This window comes from Salmo trutta, chromosome 8 (genome assembly GCF_901001165.1).
Source record: "Salmo trutta chromosome 8, fSalTru1.1, whole genome shotgun sequence".
Lineage (NCBI taxonomy): Eukaryota > Metazoa > Chordata > Actinopteri > Salmoniformes > Salmonidae > Salmo > Salmo trutta.
The window spans coordinates 2,742,967-2,756,774 of record NC_042964.1 but is presented as its reverse complement, the minus strand read 5'-3'; the positions used below and the strand labels follow the sequence as shown (position 1 = coordinate 2,756,774).

General features: G+C 41.7%; 1 protein-coding gene across 4 annotated transcripts in view; it reads left to right on the top strand.

Annotated features, from left to right (window-relative positions):
- The first annotated feature begins 1,631 nt into the window (after positions 1 to 1,631).
- Positions 1,632 to 13,808, top strand: part of LOC115198054 (circularly permutated Ras protein 1) — a 32,585-nt gene continuing 20,408 nt past the window's right edge. For 3 of the 4 annotated variants that reach the window (XM_029759722.1, XM_029759720.1, XM_029759719.1), the window contains exons 1-8: positions 1,632 to 1,875; positions 4,293 to 4,497; positions 6,326 to 6,481; positions 6,694 to 6,786; positions 7,022 to 7,122; positions 7,271 to 7,483; positions 8,637 to 8,687; positions 12,198 to 12,287. In XM_029759722.1, the coding sequence (XP_029615582.1) occupies positions 4,293 to 4,497; positions 6,326 to 6,481; positions 6,694 to 6,786; positions 7,022 to 7,122; positions 7,271 to 7,483; positions 8,637 to 8,687; positions 12,198 to 12,287 (909 nt within the window). In that variant the 5' untranslated portion in view covers positions 1,632 to 1,875. The other variant, XM_029759723.1, reaches the window with a different exon arrangement.

The window sequence follows — 13,808 nt, the reverse complement described above, 5'->3', positions numbered from 1 at the left end:
AGAACGCATGAGCATTCTCTAGCTTCGAACAGTAGTATTGCCAAAGGGGGCAGTATTGCAATCTATTGGATAGCCTTCAGAGTTCTGTCTTACTGTCCAGGTCTGTACCCAAACAATTCGAGCTTCTACTTTTAAAAATCCACCCTTCCAGAAACAAGTCTCTCATCGTTGCCGCTTGCTATAGACCACCCTCTGCCCCCAGCTGTGCCCTGGACACCATATGTGAATTGATTGCCCCCTATCTCTCTTCAGAGCACCGGCGCAGAGGAAGGCTCCTGCCCTGGAGCTGGGCTGGACGCCGTGCCTGGACTGAGCTCCGGCGCAAAAGGCTCCGGTCAAGGATCAGGACTGGACACGGTGCCTGGACTGGGCATCGGCGCGGAGGAAGGCTCCGGCCTTGGAGCTGGACTGGACACCGTGCCTGGAACCTCACAGGAGGTTCCGGACTGGAAAACATCGCCGGAGGTTCTGGACTGCCACCAAGGAAGGGTTTCGCATCCACACATCACTTTCCATGTCCAAAACTCCTTTACCTGGTGAACGCGCTGCTTGGTCCTGGTTTGTTGGGATATTCTGTCACGTTCTTGATAATGATCGGACCAAGGCGCAGCGTGAGTACTGTTCCACATATTTATTTAAGTGAAACTAACAAAACAAAATAACAAAACTTACAAAGACCGTGAGGACGTCGTGCCCAAACACACTAACAATCAATCAATATCCCACAAAACACAGGTGGGGAAATAGCTACCTAAATATGATCCCCAATCAGAGGCAACGATAAACAGCTGCATCTAATTAGGAACCATATCAGCACCAACATAGAAATAGACATACTAGATCACCCCCTAGTCACGCCCTGACCTACTACACCATAGAGAAACAAGGGCTCTCTATGGTCAGGGCGTTACAGTAATAACTTAGGATATTTGCATACAGGTTTTGTTTTCCTTGATCATTCATTTTAAGAGTTTGTCCTGAGAATAAATTGTTTCAGCAAAATGTTATATGCATGTATATAACAACATGTTTGATGTTTTATGTATATTTGTATAGACTACACCTAATAGAGAATTGAAGAGGAATTTGAATTTCATTGAATTTCACAAAATTCAAATATTTTTGTTCCTTTAATTCGAATTTCAATTCTGTATAATGTTTACTACTTCAATTCAAATTCAATTGAAATTCAATAATTTCATTTTTTAATTTATTCTGAATAGAGCACAACCCTGTAGTCTAAAGTGTCCCATCGTTTTCTTGTTGTTGTGGTGAGCTGCCTCTGATTGTGGCTTCTCTGACGCATACTGTGCTGCTAGATGTTTGAGTGTTATGGTTTGTGTTCTGGTTATGGCTCATTAAAGATCTGTATCTGGTCAAAGTCCACTTGTAGGTGAAGGGGTTGGCCGGTGGAGAAATGAGAAAGAGAGAGAGTGAGAGAGAGAGAGAAGAGCGAAGGTGAGACAGAAACGTAGGTAGAATGGTTTGTTGTTTTTTGACAAATGTGAGGGTAGGGTGAGAGAGAAAAAAAGGGACATGGTAGTAAAAAGCTGAGGTGGAGAGAAATAACTGACACGTCTTCTCTTTCCTCTCTTTCTCTCTTTCTTTCTCTCTCTTCCTCTTTCTCTCAGGCACAGTGTCTTTGCTTTCTTGAGTTTCTGTTACCACCCTCAACACTGATCGGTTCACTTCCTGTCACACACACACACACTCCTACACACATTTACATACACACACGCAACGTCACACAACACACACAAGCAGAACATGGTGGTTTAGACCACAAATACACACACAGAGTTGGCTGGACAGACAAACAGACAGACAGGAGGACCGGTTCCTTTCTTTCTACAAGTTAACCCTTCTACAACACAGGTACCTGTGCTTTTCTTTTTTACATAATGTTCTCTAACACAACATTTTCTAACATAATGCTGTCTAGACACATCACATTTTCGAAACATCATTATCTCCTATTGATACTGTAGCAGGTGTTTACAGAGGTTTTTAATACCCGAGACACAACAAGAATGTCAGCTATGAAGTAGTGTGACATTATACTCCGGTATAACAAAGACAGACTTAGAGAAAGACAAGGTTCTGAATGCTTTAGATCTGTATTTAAACACACCAGGCTAGTTACTAATACATTAACTGTTGAATATAAATAGCCTTGTTTTTTTTTGTTTTTTTTTACATAACGTTTCACAATTGTGGAAGTTGTATCTCTCTCTAGGGGATAAACTTTCCACAATAAAGTTTTCAGATATGTGTAATCTAAGATATTCATTCCTCTCTGTTTTAGATACAGTACAGTGAACTATCACAAAACTTAGCAAAAAATATGTTCTTCCTTTTTTTTGTAAAGATTACTTTTAGTGTGAAATTAGATCATAGTTAATCTCATGTCTATAACCACGGTGACAAGTTGACACCAGGAAGTGACAGTATCACACTTAAAGAGAAAAAATAAACTTCTCATTTTGAAAATGGCCTATTGTGGCATCGATATGAGTCAGAAAGATTGATTCTAGTGTCAAAATGTACTACAAAAATGTAAATAGGATGATTTTGGTCATAAAATCAGTCTCATCCAAAACTGAGATTAGCAAGATGATAGGATTAAAGGGTATGTCATAGAATGAAGGGTACCATAACAGTTTTCCTTGGGTTGGGTTTATTTCAATCCTGCCCACAGCTGGCAGCACCCAAGTAATCGTCAATTAGGAGTCTAGCTGCATGTGACCCTATTGTAATGCCCATGGTCAATTTGGTTTGACATTTGATATCCCTATGGGGGCTAGTTAAGGACCATCAGTAAATTGCACAATGTACTGTGGGACAATATTTTAAAAGATCAATAACTCCAAATTTCAATGATTTTAAAAACCTCAAACAAACTACAGTGCCTTCGGAAAGTATTCAGACCCCTTCACTTTTTCCACGTTTTATTACATTACAGCCTTATTCTAAAATGGATTAAATAGTTTTTGCCCCCTAATCAATCTACACACAAAACCCCATAATGACAAAGCAAAAACAGTTTTTCTGACATTTTTTAAAATGTATAAAAATACAAAAAACGAGAAATATGACATTTACATAAGTATTTAGACCCTTTACTCAGTACTTTGTTGAACCACCTTTGGCAGCAATTACAACCTCGAGTATTCTCTGGTATGACGCTACAAGCTTGGTACACCTGTATTTGGGGAGTTTCTCCCATGATTCTCTGCAGATCCTCTCAAGCTCTGTCAGGTTGGATGGGGAGCGTTGCTGCACAGCTATTTTCAGGTCTCTCAAGAGATGTTCAAATCGGGTTCAAGTCCAGGCTCTGGCTGGACCACTCAAGGACATTCAGAGACTTGTCCCGAAGCCACTCCTGCGTTGTCTTGGCTGTGTGCTTAGGGTCGTTGTCCTGTTGGAAGGTAAGCCTTCATCCCAGTCTGACGTCCTGAGCGCTCTGGATCAGGTTTTGATCAAGGATCTCTCTGTACATTGCTCCGTTCATCTTTCCCTCGAACCTGACTAGTCTCCCAGTCCCTGCTGCTGAAAAATATCACCACTGCATGATGCTGCCACCACAATGATTCCCTGTCGGGATGGTGCCAGGTTTCCTCCAGACGTGATGCTTGGCATTCAGGTGAAAGAGTTCAATCTTGGTTTCATCAGATCAGTGAATTTTGTTTCTCATAGTCTGAGAGTCCTTTAGGTGCCTTTTGGCAAACTACAAGTGGGCTGTCATGCCTTTTACTGAGGAGTGGCTTCTGTCTGGCCACTCTACCATAAAGGCCTGATTGGTGGAGTGCTGCAGAGATGGTTGTCCTTCTGGAAGGTTCTCCCATCTCCACATAGGAACTCTGGAGCTCTGTCAGAGTGACCATCGGGTTATTGGTCACCTCCCTGACCAAGGCCCTTAGCCACTGATTGCTCGGTTTGTCCAGGTAGCCAGCTCTAGGAGAGCCTTGGTGGTTCTAAACTTCTTCCATTTAAGAATAATGGAGGCCACTGTTCTTGGGGACCTTCAATGTTGCAAAACAGGAGAACATCATAGAACCATGAGGAAACCTGTAGGAAACATTATGCTGATGTACTGAAATTCCCACAGAAGAACGGAATTTCTTAAGGGGTCACTCATAACTCATCTCTCTTTTAATAAAAAAATGTATTTAACCTTTATTTAACCAGGCATGTCAATTAAGAACAAATTCTTATTTACAGTGACGGCCTCTCTCCACCCCCCCACCCCCACCCCCCACCCCACCCTCCCCTCTCTCCCCGTTCTCCCCCAGATGGAATTTGCCTGCAGTCACGTAGTGTGTAACTGGAGCCCGGAAGGGAGTTTAATGGGGGGGTCAGATGTGATGGGGTCAGGTTTGAGTGTGTACCCCTGTAGTCCTCCAAGTGAGGGGGAGACCACAGATCCAGGTGTAGCCCTCAGACTGTCTGTCACAGAGCACATGTACGACAACCGTATCTCAGTCATCCCTCAGCAAGGTAATGTACAGACATGGTATCGGCTCAACACACATACAAACTGCTGCTGCTGAGAGAGCCACTCAGTTTCACACTCAGAGGAAATATCTGTGTGGGGTGAAGAGGTGTGAAGGTGTCAGCCGTAGGAAACTTCACATACACTGGCCTAGATGATTTCTTATCAGCTCTGACTGCAGTGTCACCGTGTTCAAAGACACACCTCATCATTCACACACACAATTGAGCTCCATGTAGCTAAGAATGATGATGATGATGATGATGAAGATGAGGATGGTGATACTATTGATGATACTATTGATGATATTGATGATGATACTATTGATGATGATACTATTGATGATAATACCATTGATGATGATACTATTGATGATTTTGATAATGATGATACTATTGATGATGAAACTATTTATGATGATGATATTTATGATGATACTATTGATGATATTGATGATGATACTATTGATGATATTGATGATGATACTATTGATGATGAAACTATTTATGATGAAACTATTTATGATATTGATGATGAAACTATTGATGATGATGATACTATTGATGATATTTATGATGATACTATTGATGATATTGATGATGATACTATTGATGATGATACTATTGATGATGAAACTATTGATGAGGATACCATTGTTGATGATACTATTGATGATACTGTTGATGATATTGATGATGATACTATTGATGATACTATTGATACTATTGCTGATATTGATGATGATACTATTGATGATGATACTATTGATGATGATGATATTTATGATGATACTATTGATGATATTGATGAAGATACTATTGATGAGGATACTATTGATGATGATACTATTGATGATATTGATGATGATACTATTGATGATTATACTATTGATGAGGATACTATTGTTGATGATACTATTGATGATACTGTTGATGATATTGATGATGATACTATTGATGATACTATTGATACTATTGCTGATATTGATGATGATAATATTGATGATGATACTATTGATGATGATGATATTTATGATGATACTATTGATGATATTGATGATTATACTATTGATGAGGATACTATTGTTGATGATACTATTGATGATGATGATATTTATGATGATACTATTGATGATATTGATGATGATACTATTGATGAGGATACTATTGATTATGATACTATTGATGATGATACTATTGATGATATTACTATTGATACTATTGATGATAATACTATTGATGATATTGATGATGATACTATTGATGATATTGATTATGATACTATTTATGATGATAATATTGATGATATTGATGATCATACTATTGATGATGATACTATTGATGATATTGATGATGATAATATTGATGATGATACTATTGATGATAATACCATCGATGATATTGATGATATTGATGATGATACTATTGATGATATTGATGATGATACTATTGACGATGATACTGTTGATGATAATACCATTGATGATATTGATGATGATACTATTGATGATATTGATGATGATACTATTGATGATATTGATGTTGACAATATTGATGATATTGATGATGATGATATTGATGACGATACTATTGATGATGATAATATTGATGATACTGATAATAATATTGATGTTGATGGTGATAATATTTGGTATTTTAGGGTATTTTATTAGGATCCCCGTTAGCTGTTGCGAGAGCCTCAGCTACTCTTCCTGCGGTCCACACACAAAACATGAAACATGACATAATACAGAACATTAATAGACAAGAACAGCTCAAAGACAGAACAACATCAATAATATTGATGATGGTGATGTTTGTTTCCTTGCTTCAGAGCCAGGACTAGTGCCTCCACCTTTGCCCCCTCGACGGTTTGAGTCTCAGAAGTACCCCCGACGCACCTCTCTGCCTCCCCCACCTCCCCCTCTTTCCTCTCTGCCTCCCCCACCTCCCCCTCTTTCCTCTCTGCCTCCCCCCCTACCAGCCCGAGGTGAGTATTTGGTTTGTTCTGAATTGATTCCACAAGCATGTGTTTCTGAATACAGCCCTAGTTGTTGGTTGGGGTAAGATGTACTGTAGGCTATAGCGGTGTATGCGTGGTTCAGTGGTCATTACTATGCTGGTTGTTACATATCTGGGTCTCATCCTGTGTGTGTGTGTGTGTGTGTGTGTGTGTGTGTGTGTGTGTGTGTGTGTTCTCAGGTGCTGAAGGCCAAGGAGAGCAGAGCATCAGATTGAAGGCTAATGTTAATGTTCTCTCTCTCAGCGTTGGACGACTCGTAGATATCAGTAGAGGTGAGTGTATGCATGGTCACATAGACACACACACACCCAGTGGAGGCTACTGAGGGGTGGACGGCTCATAACAATGCCTGGAATGGAGTCAATGGAATGGAATAAAACACATCAAACACTTGGGTTCCACGGTGATACCATTCCATTGACTCCATTCCAGCCATTATTATGAGCCTTCCTCCCCTAAGCAGCCTCCACTGCACACACCATCATTCTCTCTCCGTCTCCTCCACAGCATCTGGCATCCAGACTACTCAGTGTCCCGTGATGCGCTGTGGGAGATGTAGTGCTGCCCTGTCCTCCCTGAGTTCTCTACAGAACACACAGGAAACTGCCGTGAGTTTACTCTCTCTCTCTCTCTCTGTTGAAAAGGTTAAGACTCAAACTGCAGCATTGTCTCACACCTCGACACATATCTCTCTCTCTCTGTCTCTCTGTCTCTCTCTCTCTCTTTCTCTCTCTCTCTCTCTCTCTCTCTCTCTAGGTGTGGCTGTGTGAGTTCTGTGGTCTCCAGAACTCCCTGTCTACTTCAGGTCCCGGGACTGGTTCCAAGGTGGGCTCCAGGGTTAGAGGGGCTCCTAGAGGGAGAGATGTGATCTACCTCCCCCTTCAGAATGACCAGGACTACGAGAACCTGGAGGATGTGATGGTGGTCTTCTGTGTTGATATATCTGGGAGCATGAGTGTTACCTCTGAGGTGTGTTGTCTGTCTGTCTGGGAGCATGAGTGTTACCTCTGAGGTGTGTAGTCTGTCTGTCTGGGAGCATGAGTGTTACCTCTGAGGTGTGTAGTCTGTCTGTCTGGGAGCATGAGTGTTACCTCTGAGGTGTGTTGTCCGTCCGTCCGTCCGTCTGTCTACAAGCTATGGCTGTACCTCAGTCTGTCTGTCTGTCTGTCTACAAACTATGGCTGTACCTCAATCTGTCTGTCTACAAACTATGGCTGTACCTCAATCTGTCTGTTTGTCTACAAACTAAGGCTGTACCTCAATCTGTATGTCTGTCTACAAACTAAGGCTGTACCTCATTCTGTCTGTCCGTCTACAAACTATGGCTGAACCTCAACCTGTATGTCTGTCTACAAACTAAGGCTGTACCTCATTCTGTCTGTCCGTCAACAAACTATGGCTGTACCTCAATCTGTATGTCTGTCTACAAACTATGGCTGTACCTCATTCTGTCTGTCCGTCAACAAACTATGGCTGAACCTCAACCTGTATGTCTGTCTACAAACTAAAGCTGTACCTCATTCTGTCTGTCCGTCAACAAACTATGGCTGTACCTCAATCTGTATGTCTGTCTACAAACTAAGGCTGTACCTCATGCTGTCTGTCTGTCAACAAACTATGGCTGAACCTCAACCTGTATGTCTGTCTACAAACTAAGGCTGTACCTCATTCTGTCTGTCCGTCAACAAACTATGGCTGTACCTCAATCTGTATGTCTGTCTACAAACTAAGGCTGTACCTCATTCTGTCTGTCCGTCTACAAACTATGGCTGAACCTCAACCTCCCTGTAGCTCAGTTGGTAGAGCATGGTGTTTGCAACACCGGGGTTGTGGGTTCGATTCCCACGGGGGGCCAGCACAGAAAAAAAATAATTATGAAATGTATGCATTCACTACTGTAAGTTGCTCTGGATAAGAGCGTCTGCTAAATGACAAAAAAAAAAAAACCTGTATGTCTGTCTACAAACTAAGGCTGTACCTCATGCTGTCTGTCTGTCTACAAACTATGGCTGTACCTCATTCTGTCTGTCTGTCTACAAACTATGGCTGTACCTCAATCTGTATGTCCGTCTACAAACTATGGCTGTACCTCAATCCCACTGCATCTATATTCTCTTCCCAGGTCACCCCAGGGAATGCTATGAGGTCAGCAACCTATGTCTCCCGACTACAGGTACTTATGTTTGTCCCAGTGTTCTTACTTCAGGTTCTGTATCTGGATACTGAGGGTCTACTAAAGGAGCTGAACGGTGGAACAAAACATTTAAAATAAACAACAATAACTAATGTAAAATATACGGTGTACAGTCGTGGCCAAAAGTTTTGAGAATGACACAAATATTAATTTTCACAAAGTCTGCTGCCTCAGTTTGTATGATGGCAATTTGCATATACTCCAGAATGTTATGAAGAGGGATCAGATTAATTGCAAAGTCCCTCTTTGCCATGCAAATGAGTGAATCCCAATAAAACATTTCCACTGCATTTCAGCCCTGCCACAAAAGGACCAGCTGACATCATGTCAGTGATTCTCTCGTTAACACAGGTGTGAGTGTTGACGAGGACAAGGCTGGAGATCACTCTGTCATGCTGATTGAGTTCGAATAACAGACTGGAAGCTTCAAAGGAGGGTGGTGCTTGGAATCATTGTTCTTCCTCTGTCAAACATGGTTTCCTGCAAGGAAACACGTGCCGTCATCATTGCTTTGCACAAAAAGGGCTTCACAGGCAAGGATTGCACCTAAATCAACCATTTATCGGATCATCAAGAACTTCAAGGAGGGCGGTTCAATTGTTGTGAAGAAGGCTTCAGGGCGCCCAAGAAAGTCCAGCAAGCACCAGGACCGTCTCCTAAAGTTGATTCAGCTGCGGAATCGGGGCACCACCAGTACAGAGCTTGCTCAGGAATGGCAGCAGGCAGGTGTGAGTGCATCTGCACGCACAGTGAGGCAAAGATTTTTGGAGTATGGCCTGGTGTCAAGAAGGGCAGCAAAGAAGCCACTTCTCTCCAGGAAAAACATCAGGGACAGACTGATATTCTGCAAAGGTACAGGGATTGGACTGCTGAGGACTGGGGTAAAGTAATTTTCTCTGATGAATCCCCTTTCCAATTGTTTGGGGCATCCGGAAAAAAGCTTGTCCGGAGAAGACAAGGTGAGCGCTACCATCAGTCCTGTGTCATGCCAACAGTAAAGCATCCTGGGACCATTCATGTGTGGGGTTGCTTCTCAGCCAAGGGAGTGGGCTCACTCACAATTTTGCCTAAGAACACAGCCATGAATAAAGAATGGTACCAACACATCCTCCGAGAGCAACTTCTCCCAACCATCCAGGAACAGTTTGGTGACGAACAATGCCTTTTCCAGCATGATGGAGCACCTTGCCATAAGGCAAAAGTGATATCTAAGTGGCTCGGGGAACAAAACATGGATATTTTGGGTCCATGGCCAGGAAACTCCCCAGACCTTAATCCCATTGAGAACTTGTGGTCAAACCTCAAGAGGCGGGTGGACAAACAAAACCCCACAAATTCTGACAAACTCCAAGCATTGATTATGCAAGAATGGGCTGCCATCAGTCAGGATGTGGCCCAGAAGTTAATTGACAGCATGCCAGGGCGGATTGCAGAGGTCTTGAAAAAGAAGGGTCAACACTGCAAATATTGACTCTTTGCATCAACTTCATGTAATTGTCAATAAAAGCCTTTGACACCTATGAAATGCATGTAATTATACTTCAGTATTCCATAGTAACATCTGACAAAAATATCCAAAGACACTGAGGCAGCTACTTTGTGAAAATTAATATTTGTGTCATTCTCAAAACTTTTGGCCACAACTGTATATAGGTTCAGAACTTTTGTGAAACCTCACAGCACAGTCGAAAAATATATGGCAAATAGACATCTAAACTGGATGGTGTTCAGAGGTAGATGGGAGGGGTTGATTGGAGCTGAAGGATGGGACAAAAAAACAACGCGTACCTAATGTAAAATATACTGTGTCCGTAAAATGTATATAGTATGTATAAGCTGGAAGTGTTGTTGTCTATTAGTTTACTCCAATTAAGGGAGGGATGGTAGGGGTAGGGGTAGGGGGAAATAATTATACATTTCAAAAAAGTATATATATACAGTATATTTTTTAATAATTTTTTTATTTCACCTTTATTTAACTAGGCAAGTCAGTTAAGAACAAATTCTTATGTACAATGACGACCTACCAAAAGGCAAAAGGCCAACTAAAATGAATTAAATAAATATATAGTACAAAACACACATCACAACAAGAGAGACACCACAACACTACATAAAGAGAGACCTAAGACAACAACATAGCAAGGCAGCAACACATGAAAACACAGCATGGTGGCAACACAACATGACAACATGATAGCAAAACAACATGGCAGCAACACAACATGGTAGCAACACAAAACAGGGTACAAACGTTGTTGGGCACAGGCAACAGCAGAAAGGGCAAAAAGGTGGAGACAACAATACATAACGCAAAGCAGCCACTTTATACTGTATATATATATATATATATATATATATATATATATATATTTAAACTAATATGCACAGTGGGCTCCAAAATTACTGGCACCCCTGACTGGCAATGCACAAACAATACTTAAAAATATATAAACAATATAATTATATAGGTATTGATTTAATTAAAAATCTATGTCCTCCAAATCAAGGTTTCACAATTAATGGCACCCCTACAGATTATTGTAAATAACATCTATCAAAATTATACCAGGAATTTAATTCCACTTATTTAAGTCTTAAGGAACTATATTGAGCCAGGGAGGGAGGGAGGCTGAGGGGTATAGAGAGAGGGAGGCTGAGGGGTATAGAGGGAGGCTGAGGGGTATAGAGGGAGGCTGAGGGGTATAGAGGGAGTGAGGGTTGGAGGGAGGCTGAGGGAGGGAGAGAGGCTGAGGGAGGTGAAGGAGGCTGAGGGAATGAGAGAGCCTGAGGGAGGGAGGGAGGGAGGGAGGGAGGGAGGGAGGGAGGGAGGGAGGGAGGGAGGGAGGCTGAGGGGTATATAGAGGGAGGGAGGGAGGAAGAGGGAGGGAGAGAGGCTGAGGGGGGTGAAGGAGGCTGAGGGAATGAGAGAGGCTGAGGGGTATATAGAGGGAGGGAGGGAAACAGGTACAGCTGTGACACAAATCATACATTCTTTTTAATGTATGATTTGTCTCTGACTCATATTTCAAATGGTGTCACCAAATTACTACTTAACTTCAGTAAAACTCAGCAAGCACTCACCTCTTGTTGTGCCATATCAACATAGAGAGACAAAGAAGCTAAGACGCTAAGGACTAATTTCGGAGCCCACTGTATATATATATATTTCTAAAAATGTATATATATGGGGATTGGAAATGATGCAGACAATTACATTTTACATTACATTTAAGTCATTTAGCAGACGCTCTTATCCAGAGCGACTTACAGTAGTGAATGCATACATTTCATAGGTAATTTATTTTATTTTTTTTATTTTTTTCCTGTGCTGGCCCCTATTTGCAATATTAAAGCTGATCTACCTCCTAAAAAGAAAAGACTAGTCTATTTCAGATGGAACGCAGAGTCTAGAAACGTAAAAGGCTAGAAGGCTTCTATTAAAATGAATGAATATGTCAAAGCTCTTCTCTCTCTCTCTTTCTGTAGAGTATTCAGGATGCCCTCCAGAGGGCGCTGTCCTCTCTACTTAAGACTTCACCTCACCGCCGAGTCGCCATTGTTACCTTCAATGACGAGGTATTGATTGATTTATTGATTGATTTGGGGTCTCACAAAAAAAATTAACAAGGGAGTGGATTTGGAGGGAGGGAGGGAGGGTGGGAGGGAGGCTGAGGGGTATAGAGAGGGGGAGGGAGGGGAGGGTTTGAGGGAGGCTAGGAGGCTGAGGGGTATAGAGAGAGAGGGGAAAGGTTGGAGGGAGGCTGAGGGAGGGAGGGAGGGAGGGTATAGAGAGAAAGAGGGAGGGTTGGAGAAAGGGAGGGTGACGGGTATAGAGAGAGGGAGGGAGGCTGAGGGGTATAGAGAGAGGGAGGGAGACTGAGGGGTATAGAGAGAGAGAGGGAGGGTGGGTTGGAGGGAGGCTGAGGGAGGGAGAGAGGCTGAGGGAGGGAGGGAGGCTGAGGGAGGGAGAGAAGCTGAGGGAGGGTTGGAGGGAGAGAGGGAGGGAGGCTGAGGGGTATATAGAGGAGGGAGGGAAACAGGTACAGCTGTGACACAAATCATACATTTTATTATTATTATATTTGAAATGGTGTCACCTAATTACTTAACCACTTTCCTCTGTGTGTCTGTTGGTGACACTGACGTTCTAACATTCTGACTCAGTAAAACTCAGCAAGCACTCACCTCTTGTTGTGCCATATCAACATAGAGAGACAAAGAAGCTAAGGACTTATAATCCCATCTCTATTCTTTTTTTTATGTAGTTTAAGACAAGAGTTATAAAAGTTGTATTACTAACTATGCGCTCTACGAAGATTTGGAATAATTAGTATTTAGCGCCTTCATTTTGATAAATGCGCTTTACAAATTATTTAAATTAATTATTATTAAAGGCCCAGTGCTGTCAAAAACGTGATTTCCTGTGTTTTGTATATATTTCCACACTATGAAGTTGGAATAATACTGTAAAATTGTGAAAATTATGATAATGCCCTTTTAGTGTAAGAGCTGTTTGAAAAGGCTGCCAGAAATCTTTGCTTGTTATGAATGGGTAGCGTTTTGGACTGCCTGACAACATCACCAGGCAATATAAGGTAATAGACCAATAACAAAGAGAGTTTCAAACCTCTCTTGCCAATAACAGATCCCTCCGATTAGGCCTGGCGAACTCAGAGCACTCCCAGACAGTCCAAGCAAAATTCTTGATTGAGAAATTGCTCTTTGTTTAAGAAGCTATTTTTGTTTCTTTTTTTGAGCATTTGAAAACAATCACAGTAAGGCACTTTAATTGTTATCCAGAACTTATTTGATAAATTGGATAAAAACAGTTGCATTGGACCTTTAAAGTTTAAGATAAGGATGAAGAGTGTTATGTAGCACTTGCAGTTGAAACGACAGTGTATGATACCATCTGTGACATTGTGTCAACTCTAGTTGTTCCTACGACAAGTATCGCGTCACATTGTCTCAGACTGGAAAACCCCTGGCAGCCAGTTGTGTATGACACAGATTTTGTGAATAGTAGTAGTGTAATTGAGTTATGACAAGATAACCTACTCTGTACCGTAACATTTAGCTATCAACAACAGAGTTATG